This window comes from Nerophis ophidion, linkage group LG04 (genome assembly GCF_033978795.1).
Source record: "Nerophis ophidion isolate RoL-2023_Sa linkage group LG04, RoL_Noph_v1.0, whole genome shotgun sequence".
Classification (NCBI taxonomy): domain Eukaryota; kingdom Metazoa; phylum Chordata; class Actinopteri; order Syngnathiformes; family Syngnathidae; genus Nerophis; species Nerophis ophidion.
Genome location: NC_084614.1, coordinates 4,138,922 through 4,159,541, shown reverse-complemented (window position 1 = coordinate 4,159,541; position 20,620 = coordinate 4,138,922). Strand labels below are relative to the sequence as shown.

The window sequence follows — 20,620 nt, the reverse complement described above, 5'->3', positions numbered from 1 at the left end:
AGCCATAGGCAAAATTCCCCAAAAAAGTGCAGTTCCCCCTTGGGATTCAATGAAAATCCACAAACTTGGACTGTTTGACTTCCAGGGAAGGTTACTTACTTGTGATGACCATGACTTTGGCAAAAACAGCCTTGCTAGATGATTCAGACTGTAAAAAAAAAAAATACAAAAAAAGTAAACACGTATATTTCAACAAATCCTCAGGTTCTCTTCTTCAGTCTTTGTGGTGATCAGGTACCTTGGGTTTTTTGACCAGGTCCAGCAGATCTTTTACATGGTGCCTCAGCAGATTCTGACATTTCCACATCTCATTGAGAGCTCTGCGAGGGGAAACGTGAAAGACACATCCTTAAAATACTCATATAAACAGGGTGACTGCCAACATGTCATCACATAATTTGCATAATCTGCTATGATTATAGTATTTCTCTAAAAAGGCTAAGAAAATGTATACATACACTTAAAACCTTTTGCCAAAATTCCAAATGTTTCTTTTTGTACAATGTTCTTTATTGAAAAATGTTCAAGTGCCTTTGGACTTTAAATTACAATTTTTTTTCTCCTTTCCAGCCACTTAGACTAATCATATTGTTGATGGAGATGCCCATATTTGCTGTACAGATTTACATTACGAAAGAGATAGAGGGGAAGAAAGAGAAGCAGACCATATTAACCTTATAGATTGTTATAGTATAGCTAGGCTATGCTTTATCAGTGTTTTACCTATTTCCCCTTGGGTGGGACAACGTTACTTGTTGACTTATTTGTATTTGACTTTATTAAATGGATTTGTATTTATTGTTTGGCGCAGCCGGACTGGAGCAGGAGAGGCTGAAAAGAAGAAGAAAAAAGGAAGACAGAGGGCGAAATTGCAGGGAATAAGACAAAGACAAAGACAACAGAACAACATCAGCAAACACAATGTGTAGAAATATGATACAAAAAGTGATTGCAAATAACTTATTTTTTAAATTAAAAACCGCTGGCAAAAAATCCAGCATCTTCTGGTGTTATAGCATGCACTCGTGTTTACAGACTACTTCTGTCCCTCCATGTCCATAAAGAGGCTAGCCGCAGTGAGCATGACGTCAAACTTGCAGTTGGACTTTCTTTCCCTAAATGCCGCCACTGTCCTATTAATATTTGAACATTTTGTAGATGGCTGTCTGGGGGTATATTTGCAATACATGTAGAAATAATGTCTACATCACAGACATGCTGACAACGCTCCATCACAGACGTGCTGACAACGCTGCATCACAGACATGCTGACAACGCTCCATCACAGACGTGCTGACAAGGCTCCATCACAGACATGCTGACAACGTTCCATCACAGACATGCTGACAACGCTCTATCACAGACATGCTGACAACGCTCTATCACAGACGTGCTGACAAAGCTCCATCACAGACGTGCTGACAAGGCTCCATCAAAGACATGCTGACAAGGCTCCATCACAGACGTGCTGACAAGGCTCCATCACAGACATGCTGACAACGCTCCATCACAGACATGCTCACAAGGCTCCATCACAGACATGCTGACAACGCTCCAGACAACAGCGTGCGTTTTGTTAACTTCCGGTTTTTCGGTGCATCACTTGTTAACAGGCGTGCAACGATTAATCGACATTGTCAACAATAAAATTTGTCGCCGACAATTATATTTGTCAACAATAGTCGTGACGTCATCACTCGTGTTTTTACGGCCGGAAGATGATCACTTGCGAAAACACGGCCAGTGGCAACATGTGACGTTTGAGGATATTTTCTCTTATTTTTGTTAAAAAACAATACCTCAGCTTTTTAAACATCATCACAAAATGCTTCTTTTCTTTTTGAGGGAGGTTAGATTTGGTGTTCGTATTTATTTCTGCCATTTTTTTTTTTACATAAAGAAGGTTAATTGTTTTTTTTGACTTTCCTTTCTAATAAATGTACATTTTAATGTCATTTTATTTTTTGTAACAGCATAAAAAAAATATTTATGAATGAATTAGTCATCTTTGTTGTTCGTAAAGCACATGCCTAAAATAACCTAAGTTGCATTTAAGAGTCGATGGAAAAATGGTGCACACATAATATAAATCCATTCATACTGTAACAATCTGCTGGTGGTAATGTTTTATGTTTGTATGGTTTTCATCTGATGTTCACTTTTCCCATGATCACAAACACACCGTCAGTGCCTGAAATCGGATTGGGGAGAATAAAAAAGTGTTGTGTCTTTGCAGGTGAGGTTAAACCTGTTGGAATTGTGCCGCTTATTAGCACAGGATTGGCAATAGAAGTCAAAAATAGTGTCCGACTTCTTCTGGAGGCAAAACTTGCTGGAATTGTGCCGCTTATTATCACAGGATTGGCCTTAAAAGTTAAAAATAGCGTCTGACTTCTGGAGGCTACTTTAATTTGTTTTCACATAAAAAAAAACATATTTCAAGGTGTGGTGCCGTGCCACTGTTAAGTTCCATTAAGTGGAAACCCTGTACAAATCATAACAATGCATATTCCTTCACACATCTTTGGCTATATGTTTAAGGAAGTCCAAAACTGTGGTTGACTTACTTGACAGCGTTTGTGTCCAAGGTGGCATAGAGGTAGTAGAGACACTTCATCCTCTCTGCTGTCTCCAGGTTGTGAGGAACCATGTACTGGGCAAAGACCCGCTCCACCAGTAGCCTGGACAACCAAGAGGAGCAGTGAAGAAGTGAAGATGCGTACCTTTCTTCCCTCCCGGTGTTTACCTGTCGTCAATACTGTTCTGGTAGTAGATGTGCAGCAGCTTATCTTTGATCCACGAAATCTGCTTGGACGCCTCGCGCCCCCCTTCACCCTGCAGAGAGTACTTCCTGTAGATGGACGCCAGGCCCATCATGGCCTCCTTGCGCACACGCCACTGACGAGGAAAGGCAAAAGCGGATCAGTTAAACCAGACCTGGCAAATTACGGCACGTTAAGATTTTCAATCCGGCTCGCCGGATGTTCTGCATCATTTTTTTTAGACCTTTAACATCAAAACTGGACCAGGGACACAATGGCAGCGATTTGGATGTCAAAAGGCGGGGAGCGAAAACCTGCAACCCTCAGGTTTCTAGCACGGCGGCTCTAACCACTACACCATGCCGCCCCATGATACTAAGAACAATAATCTAGTCGATACTACTATAATTACATCGATATTGTTTTTTATCGTCGCAAAATCTTTTTTCTTTAAAAAAAGAAAAAAAATTCATAAATATGTCCATGGACACACGAGGACTTTGAATATGAACAATGTATGATCCTGTAACTTCTTGGTATCGGATCCATACCTAAATGTGTGGTATCACAAGGAAGTGTAGATAGAACATGTTTAAGCAGAAAATAAGCAGATACCGTATTTCCTTGAATTGCTGCCGGGGCTCTAATTAATTTAAAACCTCTTCTCACTTCGGCGATTACCAAAGGCAAGCATGCGCTAATTATTTTAAAACAAAGGCATGCAGTAAAAATTTGAGTGTGATGTAAGGATACCATCATGAAAAGCACATCTAATAAAAATAAACGGTATTGACTTATAAATGAAGTCCATGCCAGCTCTTTCTGATCAAAAGCATCGATAACTTGTTTATAGAAGACTTCCTTATCTTTCTTCAGTCGATTGAAAGTCCAGTTTAGAAAACTGCTATCAGACCGCTGCTATCAATTAGCTCGGCTCCTCATGTGCGGGCGACGACAGAATTATCCTCGGACAACTCCCCCTCCCGTTCTGCTCCGTGGGTGATCTCTTTATCCCACCGCTGCCACCATGAAGTGTTATTGTATAAATAATACACTGGATATTTAGGACTGGAACATGCTTTATTTCAGCCCGGTTGTTTACATAGCCAGCATATAGTGGTGTTACATCCTTAAAGGGGAACATTATCACAATTTCAAAAGGGTTAAAAACAATAAAAATCAGTTCCCAGTGGCTTGTTGTATTTTTTTAAGTTTTTTTCAAAATTTTACCGGTCTCGGAATATCCCTAAATAAAGCTTTAAAGTGCCTTATTTTCGACTCTCTGCGAAGACACTGGCCATTTCCCTATGACGTCACACAGTGCTGCCAATGTAAACAAACAATGGGAATACCACAGCAAGATATAGCGACATTAGCTCGGATTCAAACTCGGATTTCAGCGACTTAAGCGATTCAACAGATTACGCATGTATTGAAACAGATGGTTGGAGTATAAAAATATTGAAGAAGAAACTGAAGCTATTGACGCTATTCATAGCCATAGCATGGCCGAATAGCTGCGTTAGCATCGCCAGTAAAATGTGCGGACCAAACGATCAGGACTTTCGCATCCTTTGACACTGGAGCAACTTAAATCCGTCGATTGGTAAGTGTTTGTTTCGCATTAAATGTGGGTGGAAGGAAACGTAATATAGTTGCAAATGCATCTGCAGGTTATCCATACATCTCTGTGCCATGTCTGCTTTAGCACCGCCGGTAAATAGCATGTTAGCATCGATTAGCTGGCAGTCAACATCAACAAAACTCACCTTTGTGATTTCGTTGACTATCGTTGCAAATGCATCTGCAAGTTATCCATACATCTCTGTGCCATGTCTGCCTTAGCATCGCCGGTAAAATGTGGAGACACTCCGGCACATTCAATGGGGGTCTGGCGGCAGACACTGGCATCTTCGGGCCAGTGGTGCAACTTGAATCCCTCCCTGTTAGTGTTGTTACACCCTCCGACAACACACCCACGAGGCATGATGTCTCCAAGGTTCCAAAAAATAGTCAAAAAAACGGAAAATAACAGAGCTGAGACCCGGTGTTTGTAATGTGTTGAAAATGAAAATGGCGGGTGTGTTACCTTGGCAACGTCACATTCTGACGTCATCGCCTCCAGCCCGATAAACAGAAAGGCGTTTAATTGGCCAAAATTCACCCATTTGGAGTTCAGAAATCGGTTATAAAAAAATAGATGGTCTTTTTTCTGCACCATCAAGGTATATATTGACGCTTACATAGGTCTGCTGATAATGTTCCCCTTTAAAGGTCCGTCGTGCACTCCCCTGGTCAAATCCGTTCCCAGCAGATATCACGTCACTAGCGCCCTCTACCACCAGGAGGCGGGAGTCATTTAATGACTCATATTTGACACACGCAGCTACGGTATATTAATTAAACAGCTGCTTACTGTTCTTTTTAGAATACCGGTATTCTATAGCTTGAACTTTAAATCCTACTGAATAGTTCTTAATCTTCTTCCCTTTATGCGATTTCAAATTACCGGTATTGAAATCAGCCTCCTCCATTTTGAAAATGATGACAGGGGAAGTGTCACTCGTGACGTCACGAGTTCGACCCGGCGGTAATACTAAGCATGTGCTAATTATTTTGCGAAGCGAGTTTGACCCGGCAGTAATTCAAGGCAGGCGCATACTACATATCCGGCGGCAATTCAAGGAAATACGGTATTAACAGTAAATGAACAAGTAGATTTATAATAATTTTTTACAGTGTGTCCCTCATAATGTTGACATAATAATAGGTGTACAAATGACACAATATGTTACTGCAGACTAATTAGGAGTCTTTGTTTGTTTACTTACTACTAAAAGACAAGTTGTCTAGTATGTTCACTATTTTATTTAAGGACTAAATTACAACAATAAACTTATGTTTCATGTACGCTAACATTTTTGTAAAATAAAGACAATAATGACATTTTTTGTGGTCCCCTTAATTGAGAAAATCATCGAAAGGTATCAATATCAAAATATTGGTATCAGGACAACCCTAATCCGCACTTATGTATCTGTCAGTAAACTCGAAATGGAAGTGTTAAAAAAAACAAAAAGTGGGCGGGACTAGAAAATGGTCAGTCAAAACCTAATTTTGCTACATTTTTTACCAAAAATCTGTTGAAAAAATGCGGGGAGGCACACCACCAGCAGAAATCATTGAAAAAAAACATAACTCAGTTGACAGTAAAAATTTGTTGTCACAATTGTTGGATATGACTTTAAAGCAGAACCATGCGTGCATCTTGTGTTTTACTTCTTGTCTTGCGCTCCTATTTTTGTGGCTTTTTCTTTTTTGGGGGTATTTTCCTGTAGCAGTTTCATGTCTTCCTTTGAGTGATATTTCCCGCATCTACTTTGTTTTAGAAATCAAGAATATTTCTGTTGTTTTTATCCTTCTTTGTGGGGGACATTGTTGATTGTCATGTGAAGTGAAGTGAATTATATTTATATAGCGCTTTTCTCTAGTGACTCAAAGCGCTTTTACATAGTGAAACCCAATATCTAAGTTACATTTAAAGCAGTGTGGGTGGCACTGGGAGCAGGTGGGTTAAGTGCCTTGCCCAAGGACACAACGGCAGTGATTAGGATGGCGGAAGCGGGGATCGAACCTGCAACCCTCAAGTTGCTGGCACGGGCGCTCTACCAACCGAGCTATACAGCCCCATGTCATGCTCGGACATACTTTGTGGACGCCATCTGCTCCACAGTAAGTCTTTGCTGTCGTCCAGCATTCTGTTTTTATTTTGTAGCCGGTTCAATTTTAGCCTTACCTAAGCTTCAATGCCTTTTCGTAAGGACACTCACCTTTTGTTTATTTTTGGTTTAAGCATTAGATACTTTTTTACCTGCACGTTGCCTCCCGCTCTTTCCATCACCTACAAAGCAATTAGCTACTGGCTGCTGAGCTCTAGACAGCACCGAAACTCAACAACAACACATCATTTGCAGACTATAATTACTAGTTTGCAAAAAATATTTTTAACCCAAATAGGTGAAATTAGATCATCTCCCACGGCACACCAGACTGCCACTGCACAGTGGTTGAAAAACGCCGATGTAGAACCCAAGGAAGTGTTTAAATGTAGAAAAAAAATCATCATATGGCGCCTTTAATAACACAATCTAAGAACATTTGTATTGGACATTGAAAATAATTATATCTTCTTTGTTTACACTTCTGGTAAATCGTCTAACCAGGGAGTAGCTTTTTCTATGAAGCGGAATGCGTTATGTTGTGCCCTACGAAGTGTTCACACTGTAAGTATTGTACTGATTACACACGGGTTGTTTGTAAACATTTATGTCAGTTGTAGTGTTCATTAACATATTCGGAGGTGTTGATACTGGATAGCATGTATATGGCATATGCTATGTAAATTAGCATTTAGCTAGGGGACTTAAGCACTTTCTAGCCGGCATTCTTGGAGAGTTTGAATTTGCTCGTCGAGCGCTGACGCCCGAGTTAAGTCCGCGACAGGATGTGACGTCGCGAAATATAGTACCCATTGACCTTACATATATCAGTACTCGGTAGTACAAGTACCGAGCTTAGTACCATTCCTTAGAGCTGACACACAAACGTCTTTCTTACTCTCTTGTCCAGCGTCCGCTCTTTCACAAAGTTGAGCAAGGCGTCGTTGACGAGAGACAGGTCCTTCTTGGCGGCGGTTACGATGGAAACGATGACATCGTGGCGAATGGCCTCCTCGGGGTCGTGTGACCTGACCCGCAGGTATTCTGCGAGGGAAGACAAGGACTGTTGTGATGCTGGAGATAACACATTTATTATTGCATTTGTCTTTTGGGCAAAGGTTACCCTCCAAATTTGCTTGGTTTGTGATTGATGCTGTATTACTGCCTTTACCAGCCTTAAAGTACCAGTGGAGTGGGAAAACAGGATGTCTATGTATTGAATATATTATCATATACATTTGATTTATGATACCGAGAGAGTTTGCGAGTAAATAGATATGATCCAAATAGTATGAGAGATAATGAGCTCGCTAGTCACGTGACGTAGACGTAGGAACCACAGATCCCTTCCCAAGTAACAACAATGCAAATCATGCACTTTGTGGGAGCCAATAACGATTACTTTTGGACAAATGATGGTTTGGAAACTTACATTTTGGACTTACTACGTGTACATGTATTGTGAATGATAGACAGTTGCAGGGTATACCGGTACTAGTATAGTATTGCGGTGCTAATGAATCAAAAGTGGTACTATACTCTGTCTGAAAAGTACCGGTTCGCCATATTATTATTATCATTTTTTTACAAGCATGACGGCGCGTCGTCGTCACGTGATGACATTGCTGGTTTAGGAGCAGAAGACTATGTTCGGCAGCGCACACACACTGAGTACTTACAAGCAGACACAGTGTGTAGACAGAAAATCGAGAATTGACGCATTTTAGAGTAAAAAGTGACGATAAAGGTGAAGTTCTAACACTGAAACACCCTCAGGAAGAGCTGCTTTAAGACATGGCTATCTAGTTAGCAGCTAATGTCTATCCGCAATCGGCATTGTTTTAGCCTCTTCAAGTAGTATTATCCCTGGAGGACGAGGAATAGCTAAAGATACTTCACTACACACCGTAGGAGGATGCAATAGCTCACCGGCGTCACCGCTAACAAGAGCTCGGATTAATACCTGAAAGTGTGGTATCGTCCAAAAATAAGGTCAAGTATCAAAGAAGAGAAGAATAAGTGATTAGTACATTTTGACGGAAGTTTAGATAGAACATGTTGAAACATAAAATAAGCAGATATTCAGAGTAAATGAAAAAGTAGATTAATAATAATTTTTTACAGTTTGTCCCTTATAATGCAGACAACATATTAGGTGTATAAATGACAAAATATGTTACTGCAGACTAATTAGGAGTCTTTGTTTGTTTACTTACTACTAAAAGACAAGTTGTCTAGTATGTTCAACATTTTATTTAAGGACTAAATGACAATAATAAACATATGTTTCAGGTTCCCTAAGATTTTTTGTTCAAATAAAGCTAATAATGATTTTTTTTGTGGTCCCCTTTATTTAGAAAAGTATCAAAGTACATTTTGGTACACTGCTGTACCAAAGTTTATGTTCAAACTCATAAACTTTATTTTTTTTTTGCAAATAATAATTAACTTGGGCTTCACGGTGGCAGAGGGGTTACTGCGTCTGCCTCACAATACGAAGGTCCTGCAGTCCTGGGTTCAAATCCAGGCTCGGGATCTTTCTGTGTGGAGTTTGCATGTTCTCCCCGTGACTGCGTGGGTTCCCTCCGGGTACTCCGGCTTCCTCCCACTTCCAAAGACATGCACCTGGGGATAGGTTGATTGGCAACACTAAATTGGCCCTAGTGTGTGAATGTTGTCTGTCTATCTGTGTTGGCCCTGCGATGAGGTGGCGACTTGTCCAGGGTGTACCCCGCCTTCCGCCCGATTGTAGCTGAGATAGGCGCCAGCGCCCCCCGTGACCCCAAAAGGGAATAAGCGGTAGAAAATGGATGAATGGATAATTAACTTAGAATTTCATGTCTGCCACACGTGCCAAAGTAGTTGGGAAAGGGCATGTTCACCACTGTGTTACATCACCTTTTCTTTTGACAACACTCAATAAACGTTTGGGAACTGAGGAAACTAATTGTTGAAGCTTTGAAAGTGGAATTCTTTCCCATTCTTGTTTTATGTAGAGCTTCAGTCGTTCAATAGTCGTATTTTACGCTTCATAAAGCGCCACACATTTTCCATGGGAGACAGGTCTGGACTGCAGGCGGGCCAGGAAAGTACCCGCACTCTTTTTTCACGAAGCCACGCTGTTGTAACACGTGCTGAATATGGCTTGGCATTGTCTTGCTGAAATAAGCAGGGGCGTCCATGAAAAAGACAACGCTTAGATGGCAGCATATGTTGTTCCAAAACCTGTATGTACCTTTCAGCATTAATGGTGCCTTCACAGATGTGTAAGTTACCCATGCCTTGGGCACTAATGCACCCCCATACCATCACACATGCTGGCTTTTCAACTTTGCGTCGATAACAGTCTGGATGGTTCTCTTCCCCTTTCCCAATGTCGAATATTTCCAAAAACAATTTGAAATGTGGACTCCTCAGACCACAAAACACTCTTCCATTTTGCTTTAGTCCTTCTTAGATGATCCTGGGCCCAGAGAAGCCGGCGGCGTTTCTGGATGTTGTTGATAAACGGCTTTCGGTTTGCATAGTAGAGCTTTAACTTGCACGTACCGATGTAGCGATTTAGTGACAATGGTTTTCTGAAGTGTTCCTGAGCCCATGTGGTGATATCCTTTATAGAGATTGATGTCGGTTTTTGATACAGTGCCGTCTGAGGGATCGGAAATGTTGGTTTCCGGCCATGCCGCTTACGTGGAGTGATTTCTCCAGATTCTCTGAACCTTTTGATGATATTATGGAGCGTAGATGTGGAAATCCCTAAATTTCTTGCAATTGCACTTTGAGAAAGGTTGTTCTTAAACTGTTTGACTATTTGCTCACGCAGTTGTGGACAAAAGGGTGTACCTCGCCCCATCCTTTCTTGTGAAAGACTGAGCATTTTTGGGGAAGCTGTTTTTATAGCCAATCATGGCACCCCCCTGTTCCCAATTAGCCTGCACACCTGTGGGATGTTCAAAATAAGTGTTTGATGAGCATTCCTCAACTTTTTTTTAGTATTTATTGCCTCCTTTCCCAACTTCTTTGTCAAATGTTGCTGGCATCAAATTCTTAAGTTAATGATTATTTGCAACAACAAAAAACATGTTTATCAGTTTGAACATCAAATATGTTGTCTTTGTAGCATATTCAACTGAATATGGCTTGAAAAGGATTTGCAAATCATTGTATTCTGTTTATATTTACATCTAACACCATTTCCCAACTCATATGGAAACGGGGTTTGTATGAAGCATGTATTCTTAGATCCCTTGGGGAAGTAACATGATAGAAGATGATGTCATGTGCACATGGAGCACCTGTCAGGTCCTTGGCCAGGTCAGGATGGTTCATCAGACAGTGGCTTGCAAACTTGACACACTCCAGTCTGATGGGCACGTGGATGTCATTGAACCTTCAGAAGACAGCAGAAGATCAGAAATCACATTTACTGAGGCCTGAATGTACACTACTATTATTATTATTATTAGTACAAGACTTCAAAAAGCTACTGTAGTTGTTTGTACGACATTCTATCGTCTTGTTTTTTCATTTTAAAAAGGCGTGTTAGCGTTTTTGCGACAACTTTTCCAAGCGATGAAACTCGCGCCTGGAGGTATCGTCGCTCAAAGCCAGGCGGAGTCGCACCTACCTGCCCAGGTAGCACTGCCACAGGGGTTTGTTCTGCGCCGCCAACTCCGAGTCCTTGGCCCCGAACATCTTGGCCAGCAGCTTGACCACCTGCAGCCTCTCATCGTTGTCGTTACTCTGCAGGGACAGACAACAATTTGCAGTTTTTTACAACATGACTTTATGCTAACTTGCTGCTTTCTGCCTTTAATGGGACTCAGAGAGCTGTAAACAAGGGCAGCGTAGTAGTTCGGGACAGGTACCGCTCACACTTCCACTAATACGGTACCTAGTCCCGGGACATGGGAATCGATACCAGAATTATGCGCCAATTTGCAGTTTTTTACAACATGACTTTATGCTAACTTGCTGCTTTCTGCCTTTAATGGGACTCAGAGAGCTGTAAACAAGGGCAGCGTAGTAGTTCGGGACAGGTACCGTTCACATTTCCACTGATACGGTACCTAGTCCTGGGACATAGGAATCGATACCAGAATTATGCGCCAATTTTCAGTTTTTTACAACATGACTTTATGCTAACTTGCTGCCTTTAATGGGACTCAGAGAGCTGTAAACAAGGGCAGCGTAGTAGTTCGGGACAGGTACCGCTCACATTTCCACTGATACGGTACCTAGTCCCAGGACATGGGAATCGATACCAGAATTATGCGCCAATTTGCAGTTTTTTACAACATGACTTTATGCTAACTTGCTGCTTTCTGCCTTTAATGGGACTCAGAGAGCTGTAAACAAGGGCAGCGTAGTAGTTCGGGACAGGTACCGTTCACATTTCCACTGATACGGTACCTAGTCCCGGGACATGGGAATCGATACTAGAATTATGCGCCAATTTGGAGTTTTTTACATGACTTTATGCTAACTTGCTGCTTTCTGCCTTTAATGGGACTCAGAGAGCTGTAAACAAGGGCAGCGTAGTAGTTCGGGACAGGTACCGTTCACATTTCCACTGATACGGTACCTAGTCCTGGGACATGGGAATCGATACCAGAATTATGCGCCAATTTGCAGTTTTTTACAACATGACTTTATGCTAACTTGCTGCCTTTAATGGGACTCAGAGAGCTGTAAACAAGGGCAGCGTAGTAGTTCCGGAAAGGTACCGTTTACATTTCCACTGATACGGTACCTAGTTCTGGGACATGGGAATCGATACCAGAATTATGCGCCAATTTGCAGTTTTTTACAACATGACTTTATGCTAACTTGCTGCTTTCTGCCTTTAATGGGACTCAGAGAGCTGTAAACAAGGGCAGCGTAGTAGTTCGGGACAGGTACCGTTCACATTTCCACTGATACGGTACCTAGTTCTGGGACATGGGAATCGATACCAGAATTATGCGCCAATATGCAGTTTTTTACAACATGACTTTATGCTAACTTGCTGCTTTCTGCCTTTAATGGGACTCAGAGAGCTGTAAACAAGGGCAGCGTAGTAGTTCCGGACAGGTACCGTTCACATTTCCACTGATACGGTACCTAGTTCCGGGACATGGGAATCGATACCAGAATTATGCGCCAATATGCAGTTTTTTACAACATGACTTTATGCTAACTTGCTGCTTTCTGCCTTTAATGGGACTCAGAGAGCTGTAAACAAGGGCAGCGTAGTAGTTCCGGACAGGTACCGTTCACATTTCCACTGATACGGTACCTAGTTCTGGGACATGGGAATCGATACCAGAATTATGCGCCAATATGCAGTTTTTTACAACATGACTTTATGCTAACTTGCTGCTTTCTGCCTTTAATGGGACTCAGAGAGCTGTAAACAAGGGCAGCGTAGTAGTTCGGGACAGGTACCGTTCACATTTCCACTGATACGGTACCTAGTCCTGGGACATGGGAATCGATACCAGAATTATGCGCCAATTTTCAGATTTTTACAACATGACTTTATGCTAACTTGCTGCTTTCTGCCTTTAATGGGACTCAGAGAGCTGTAAACAAGGGCAGTGTAGTAGTTCGGGACAGGTACCGTTCACATTTCCACTGATACGGTACCTAGTCCTGGGACATGGGAATCGATACCAGAATTATGCGCCAATTTTCAGTTTTTTACAACATGACTTTATGCTAACTTGCTGCCTTTAATGGGACTCAGAGAGCTGTAAACAAGGGCAGCGTAGTAGTTCGGGACAGGTACCGCTCACATTTCCACTGATACGGTACCTAGTCCCGGGACATGGGAATCGATACCAGAATTATGCGCCAATTTGCAGTTTTTTACAACATGACTTTATGCTAACTTGCTGCCTTTAATGGGACTCAGAGAGCTGTAAACAAGGGCAGCGTAGTAGTTCGGGATAGGTACCGCTCACATTTCCACTAATACGGTATCTAGTCCCGGGACATGGGAATCGATACCAGAATTATGCGCCAATTTGCAGTTTTTTACAACATGACTTTATGCTAACTTGCTGCCTTTAATGGGACTCAGAGAGCTGTAAACAAGGGCAGCGTAGTAGTTCGGGATAGGTACCGCTCACATTTCCACTAATACGGTATCTAGTCCCGGGACATGGGAATCGATACCAGAATTATGCGCCAATTTGCAGTTTTTTACAACATGACTTTATGCTAACTTGCTGCTTTCTGCCTTTAATGGGACTCAGAGAGCTGTAAACAAGGGCAGCGTAGTAGTTCGGGACAGGTACCGTTCACATTTCCACTGATACGGTACCTAGTCCTGGGACATGGGAATCGATACCAGAATTATGCGCCAATTTGCAGTTTTTTACAACATGACTTTATGCTAACTTGCTGCCTTTAATGGGACTCAGAGAGCTGTAAACAAGGGCAGCGTAGTAGTTCGGGACAGGTACCGTTCACATTTCCACTGATACGGTACCTAGTCCTGGGACATGGGAATCGATACCAGAATTATGCGCCAATTTGCAGTTTTTTACAACATGACTTTATGCTAACTTGCTGCCTTTAATGGGACTCAGAGAGCTGTAAACAAGGGCAGCGTAGTAGTTCCGGAAAGGTACCGTTTACATTTCCACTGATACGGTACCTAGTTCTGGGACATGGGAATCGATACCAGAATTATGCGCCAATTTGCAGTTTTTTACAACATGACTTTATGCTAACTTGCTGCTTTCTGCCTTTAATGGGACTCAGAGAGCTGTAAACAAGGGCAGCGTAGTAGTTCGGGACAGGTACCGTTCACATTTCCACTGATACGGTACCTAGTTCTGGGACATGGGAATCGATACCAGAATTATGCGCCAATATGCAGTTTTTTACAACATGACTTTATGCTAACTTGCTGCTTTCTGCCTTTAATGGGACTCAGAGAGCTGTAAACAAGGGCAGCGTAGTAGTTCCGGACAGGTACCGTTCACATTTCCACTGATACGGTACCTAGTTCCGGGACATGGGAATCGATACCAGAATTATGCGCCAATATGCAGTTTTTTACAACATGACTTTATGCTAACTTGCTGCTTTCTGCCTTTAATGGGACTCAGAGAGCTGTAAACAAGGGCAGCGTAGTAGTTCCGGACAGGTACCGTTCACATTTCCACTGATACGGTACCTAGTTCTGGGACATGGGAATCGATACCAGAATTATGCGCCAATATGCAGTTTTTTACAACATGACTTTATGCTAACTTGCTGCTTTCTGCCTTTAATGGGACTCAGAGAGCTGTAAACAAGGGCAGCGTAGTAGTTCGGGACAGGTACCGTTCACATTTCCACTGATACGGTACCTAGTCCTGGGACATGGGAATCGATACCAGAATTATGCGCCAATTTTCAGATTTTTACAACATGACTTTATGCTAACTTGCTGCTTTCTGCCTTTAATGGGACTCAGAGAGCTGTAAACAAGGGCAGTGTAGTAGTTCGGGACAGGTACCGTTCACATTTCCACTGATACGGTACCTAGTCCTGGGACATGGGAATCGATACCAGAATTATGCGCCAATTTTCAGTTTTTTACAACATGACTTTATGCTAACTTGCTGCCTTTAATGGGACTCAGAGAGCTGTAAACAAGGGCAGCGTAGTAGTTCGGGACAGGTACCGCTCACATTTCCACTGATACGGTACCTAGTCCCGGGACATGGGAATCGATACCAGAATTATGCGCCAATTTGCAGTTTTTTACAACATGACTTTATGCTAACTTGCTGCCTTTAATGGGACTCAGAGAGCTGTAAACAAGGGCAGCGTAGTAGTTCGGGATAGGTACCGCTCACATTTCCACTAATACGGTATCTAGTCCCGGGACATGGGAATCGATACCAGAATTATGCGCCAATTTGCAGTTTTTTACAACATGACTTTATGCTAACTTGCTGCCTTTAATGGGACTCAGAGAGCTGTAAACAAGGGCAGCGTAGTAGTTCGGGATAGGTACCGCTCACATTTCCACTGATACGGTATCTAGTCCCGGGACACGGGAATCGATACCAGAATTATGCGCCAATTTGCAGTTTTTTACAACATGACTTTATGCTAACTTGCTGCTTTCTGCCTTTAATGGGACTCAGAGAGCTGTAAACAAGGGCAGCGTAGTAGTTCGGGACAGGTACCGTTCACATTTCCACTGATACGGTACCTAGTCCTGGGACATGGGAATCGATACCAGAATTATGCGCCAATTTGCAGTTTTTTACAACATGACTTTATGCTAACTTGCTGCCTTTAATGGGACTCAGAGAGCTGTAAACAAGGGCAGGTAGTAGTTCCGGAAAGGTACCGTTTACATTTCCACTGATACGGTACCTAGTTCTGGGACATGGGAATCGATACCAGAATTATGCGCCAATATGCAGTTTTTTACAACATGACTTTATGCTAACTTGCTGCTTTCTGCCTTTAATGGGACTCAGAGAGCTGTAAACAAGGGCAGCGTAGTAGTTCCGGACAGGTACCGTTCACATTTCCACTGATACGGTACCTAGTTCCGGGACATGGGAATCGATACCAGAATTATGCGCCAATTTGCAGTTTTTTACAACATGACTTTATGCTAACTTGCTGCTTTCTGCCTTTAATGGGACTCAGAGAGCTGTAAACAAGGGCAGTGTAGTAGTTCGGGACAGGTACCGTTCACATTTCCACTGATACGGTACCTAGTCCTGGGACATGGGAATCGATACCAGAATTATGCGCCAATTTTCAGTTTTTTACAACATGACTTTATGCTAACTTGCTGCCTTTAATGGGACTCAGAGAGCTGTAAACAAGGGCAGCGTAGTAGTTCGGGACAGGTACCGCTCACATTTCCACTGATACGGTACCTAGTCCCAGGACATGGGAATCGATACCAGAATTATGCGCCAATTTTCAGTTTTTTACAACATGACTTTATGCTAACTTGCTGCCTTTAATGGGACTCAGAGAGCTGTAAACAAGGGCAGCGTAGTAGTTCCGGAAAGGTACCGTTTACATTTCCACTGATACGGTACCTAGTTCTGGGACATGGGAATCGATACCAGAATTATGCGCCAATATGCAGTTTTTTACAACATGACTTTATGCTAACTTGCTGCTTTCTGCCTTTAATGGGACTCAGAGAGCTGTAAACAAGGGCAGCGTAGTAGTTCCGGACAGGTACCGTTCACATTTCCACTGATACGGTACCTAGTTCCGGGACATGGGAATCGATACCAGAATTATGCGCCAATTTGCAGTTTTTTACAACATGACTTTATGCTAACTTGCTGCTTTCTGCCTTTAATGGGACTCAGAGAGCTGTAAACAAGGGCAGCGTAGTAGTTCGGGATAGGTACCGCTCACATTTCCACTGATACGGTACCTAGTCCCGGGACATGGGAATCGATACCAGAATTATGCGCCAATTTGCAGTTTTTTACAACATGACTTTATGCTAACTTGCTGCCTTTAATGGGACTCAGAGAGCTGTAAACAAGGGCAGCGTAGTAGTTCAGGACAGGTACCGCTCACATTTCCACTGATACGGTACCTAGTCCCAGGACATGGGAATCGATACCAGAATTATGCGCCAATTTGCAGTTTTTTACAACATGACTTTATGCTAACTTGCTGCTTTCTGCCTTTAATGGGACTCAGAGAGCTGTAAACAAGGGCAGCGTAGTAGTTCGGGACAGGTACCGCTCACATTTCCACTGATACGGTACCTAGTCCCGGGACATGGGAATCGATAACAGAATTATGCGCCAATTTGCAGTTTTTTACAACATGACTTTATGCTAACTTGCTGCCTTTAATGGGACTCAGAGAGCTGTAAACAAGGGCAGCGTAGTAGTTCGGGACAGATACCGCTCACATTTCCACTGATACGGTACCTAGTCCCGGGACATGGGAATCGATACCAGAATTATGCGCCAATTTGCAGTTTTTTACAACATGACTTTATGCTAACTTGCTGCCTTTAATGGGACTCAGAGAGCTGTAAACAAGGGCAGCGTAGTAGTTCGGGACAGGTACCGTTCACATTTCCACTGATACGGTACCTAGTCCCGGGACATGGGAATCGATACCAGAATTATGTAACGTGCTTCTTAGTCGTGGTTTTCATTAACTAATTCAGAAGTAGCACGTCAACAGCAACGCCAATGTATGTTAGCATCGTAGCTCGTTTATGGAAAAGTAGAGGCAAAAAAATAAAGAGGAATTGAAAAATATCAGGGGCCCTTTTTGGATTTGATTTAAAGGAGATTAGACCATTTCTAAGATAATTTGGAAGACATTTCCTACACACAAATTCTGCAAAAATGCAAGAAAACTTACCGATGGTTACTATCTATTAGATGCTATGAACTCTAAGCCAAATTTAGAGTCATTGAAATCGCCAAATGGAGGAGTTCAAGTACCTAGGAGTCTTGTTCACGAGTGAGGGAAGAGTGGATCGTGAGATCGACAGGCGGATCGGTGCGGCGTCTTCAGTAATGCGGACATTGTACCGATCCGTTGTGGTGAAGAAGGAGCTGAGCCGGAAGGCAAAGCTCTCAATTTACCGGTCGATCTACGTTCCGATCCTCACCTATGGTCATGAGCTTTGGGTCATGACCGAAAGGTAGGGGTTTAACGGTACGTGTATTTGTATTGAACCGTTTCGGTACGGGGGTTTCGGTTCGGTACAAGGGTGTATCGAACGAGTTTGTATACTAAAGTCTAAACAAGCTGCTCTGCTTTCTGCCTCTGTCTGAGCAGTGAGCACCCAGCATTGGCCCGCCCACACAACCATCTGATTGGTTACATACAAAGCCAATCAGCAGTGCGTATTCAGAGCGATGTAACAGCCAATCAGCAGTGCGTATTCAGAATGCATGTTGTAAATGCTTCATTGTCGAGCAGACATGTGTTTAGCAGCAGACATCGTACACTCCCCAAATTATAAAAAACACTTTCCAGTCACAACTATTACAAACATCACTATGAGCCCGTTGACATTTTAGAAACTTAAACTGCAGGTCACAGTTCTGGCTTGAGGTGATGTGAAGGCTAATTAGCTTTTAGCGTTACGTTAGCTCGTTTTGCTGTGCGTGCATGTGCGCGTGTTAGGGGCAGCAAAGCCCCGTCTGTCTGTTATTTCACATGAACTAACATGAACTCCATAGATTTCAGTGATGAATAGTTTCTACTATTGCTATTGTACTATTTTTCAGCTATACTTACATTAATCATACGTAATGTAGCAGCCTAGTTTTGAATAGCAGGGTCCCTGCTATCACATATGTTGACAAAAATATAACATTTACATAATAAAAGTCAACTACAGGCTTCCCAAATGCTGTAATAAATCAAGCACGGTGAGTTGACTTGAAACTGTTTAATGTTGCACTTTTTATATGTAAAAGAAAGGTTTTGTCATTTTATTTGATCAAAGCAACAACTTGAGGCAGTTTAATGTGGATTAACGTGGGCAGAATTATTATAGTCTTCCCAATGTTAAAAGGATAAAGCCATTGTTTACAAATTTGGTACATAAATAACCCCAAAAATTATATTAGTTTGTTTTCTTACTGTACAGAGGTACGTACCAAACCGAAATTTTTGTGTACCGTTACACCCCTACCGAAAGGATAAGATCACGGGAACAAGCGGCCCAAATGAGTTTCCAGGTCTCTCCTTTAGAGATAGGGTGAGAAGCTCTGCCATCCGGGAGGAACTCAAAGTAAAGCCGCTGCTCCTCCACATGGAGAGGAGCCAGATGAGGTGGTTCGGGCATCTGGTCAGGATGCCACCCGAACGCCTCCCTAGGGAGGTGTTTAGGGCACGTCCAACCGGTAGGAGGCCACGGGGAAGACCCAGGACACGTTGGGAAGACTATGTCTCCCGACTGGCCTGGGAACGCCTCGGGATCCCCCAAGAAGAGCTAGACCAGGGGTGCCCATTACGTCAATCGCGAGCTACCAGTCGACCGCGAGCTACCAGTCGACCGCGGGGGGTGTGTCAGTCGATCTCCAGCCAGGCTTTAAAAAAAAAATAGACCTAAAAATGAGTGATCATCAATCTTCACCAAGACGTCACTTAAATGACATTCACGGTACCGGAGGGTCTTGTGAGATGACGCTGGCTGCTGCAAGATCATTATTAAGAAAATATGACCGAGAGGAAGGCGAGAAACACTTTTTATTTCAACAGACTCTCGCGCCGTACCTTCCGTCAAAACTCTAAAGGCCGACTGCACATTTCCTATCTTCACAATAAAAGCCCTGCTTCATGCTGCCTGCGCTAACTAAATACAGAGTCTGGGAAAACTGGCGTGCACAAGCGATCCCTCAGAAAGCTGGTGTGCACATCACTTGTGCACGCCAGCTTTCCGAAACTCTTATTTTGTTAGCGCAGGCAGCATGAAGCAGGGCTTTTATTGTGAAGATAGGAAATGTGCAGAGTTTTGACGGAAGGGACGGCGCGAAAGTCTGTTGAAATAAAAAGTGTTTCTCGCCTTCCTCTCTGTCATTTTTTTCATAATAATGAACTGGCAGCAGCCAGCGTCATCTCACAAGACCCTCGGGTGCCGTGAATGTCAATCAAGCAAGCTACGGAATTTGCCGCCCATGTTTTTCTTGTCAAGTGTATGGAAGCTGGATGAATTAGATGCCAAAAAGCAACCACTTTCATGTGGTATTGTACAGAAAGGACAACTTTTTTTCTCCTCCATTTGAAAATGTGGGCGTTATCATCATTACTGTCTGATTCCAATCAATGCAAGTCATCAGAATCAGGTAATACACCAACTTATATTCTTGTCTTCGTGAAAGAAAGACATCTATATGTGTTACACATGCTTGTATTATCATTAAACACATTTACCTTGTTTACAAAAATGTCTCTTTCATAAATAAATAAATATAAATTATATATATAAATGAGGTAGAACCCCTCGAGTTGGTCAATTGAAAAGTAGCTCGCCTGCAGAAAAAGTGTGGGCACCCCTGAGCTAGACGAAGTGGCTGGGGAGAGGGAAGTCTGGGTTTCTCTGCTTAGGCTGTTGCCCCCGCGACCTGACCTCGGATAAGCGGAAGAAGATGGATGGATGAAATCGGCGTGTAAAATTGCTAATGGTAA

The 20,620-nt window shown here is 42.6% G+C and overlaps 1 protein-coding gene across 3 annotated transcripts in view; it reads right to left on the bottom strand.

Annotated features, from left to right (window-relative positions):
* pds5b (PDS5 cohesin associated factor B) overlaps positions 1–20,620 on the bottom strand; it is a 69,946-nt gene that overhangs the window by 28,217 nt on the left and 21,109 nt on the right. For all 3 annotated transcript variants that reach the window (XR_009806374.1, XM_061896786.1, XM_061896788.1), the window contains exons 9-15: positions 11,109–11,224; positions 10,777–10,871; positions 7,380–7,525; positions 2,747–2,898; positions 2,568–2,681; positions 239–320; positions 100–148 (exon numbers count right to left, since the gene is read on the bottom strand). Coding sequence is in view for 2 of the 3 variants with exons in the window: in XM_061896786.1 (XP_061752770.1) it covers positions 100–148; positions 239–320; positions 2,568–2,681; positions 2,747–2,898; positions 7,380–7,525; positions 10,777–10,871; positions 11,109–11,224 (754 nt within the window). In the remaining variant the exon portion in view is untranslated. The remainder of the gene's footprint in view (positions 1–99; positions 149–238; positions 321–2,567; positions 2,682–2,746; positions 2,899–7,379; positions 7,526–10,776; positions 10,872–11,108; positions 11,225–20,620) is intronic.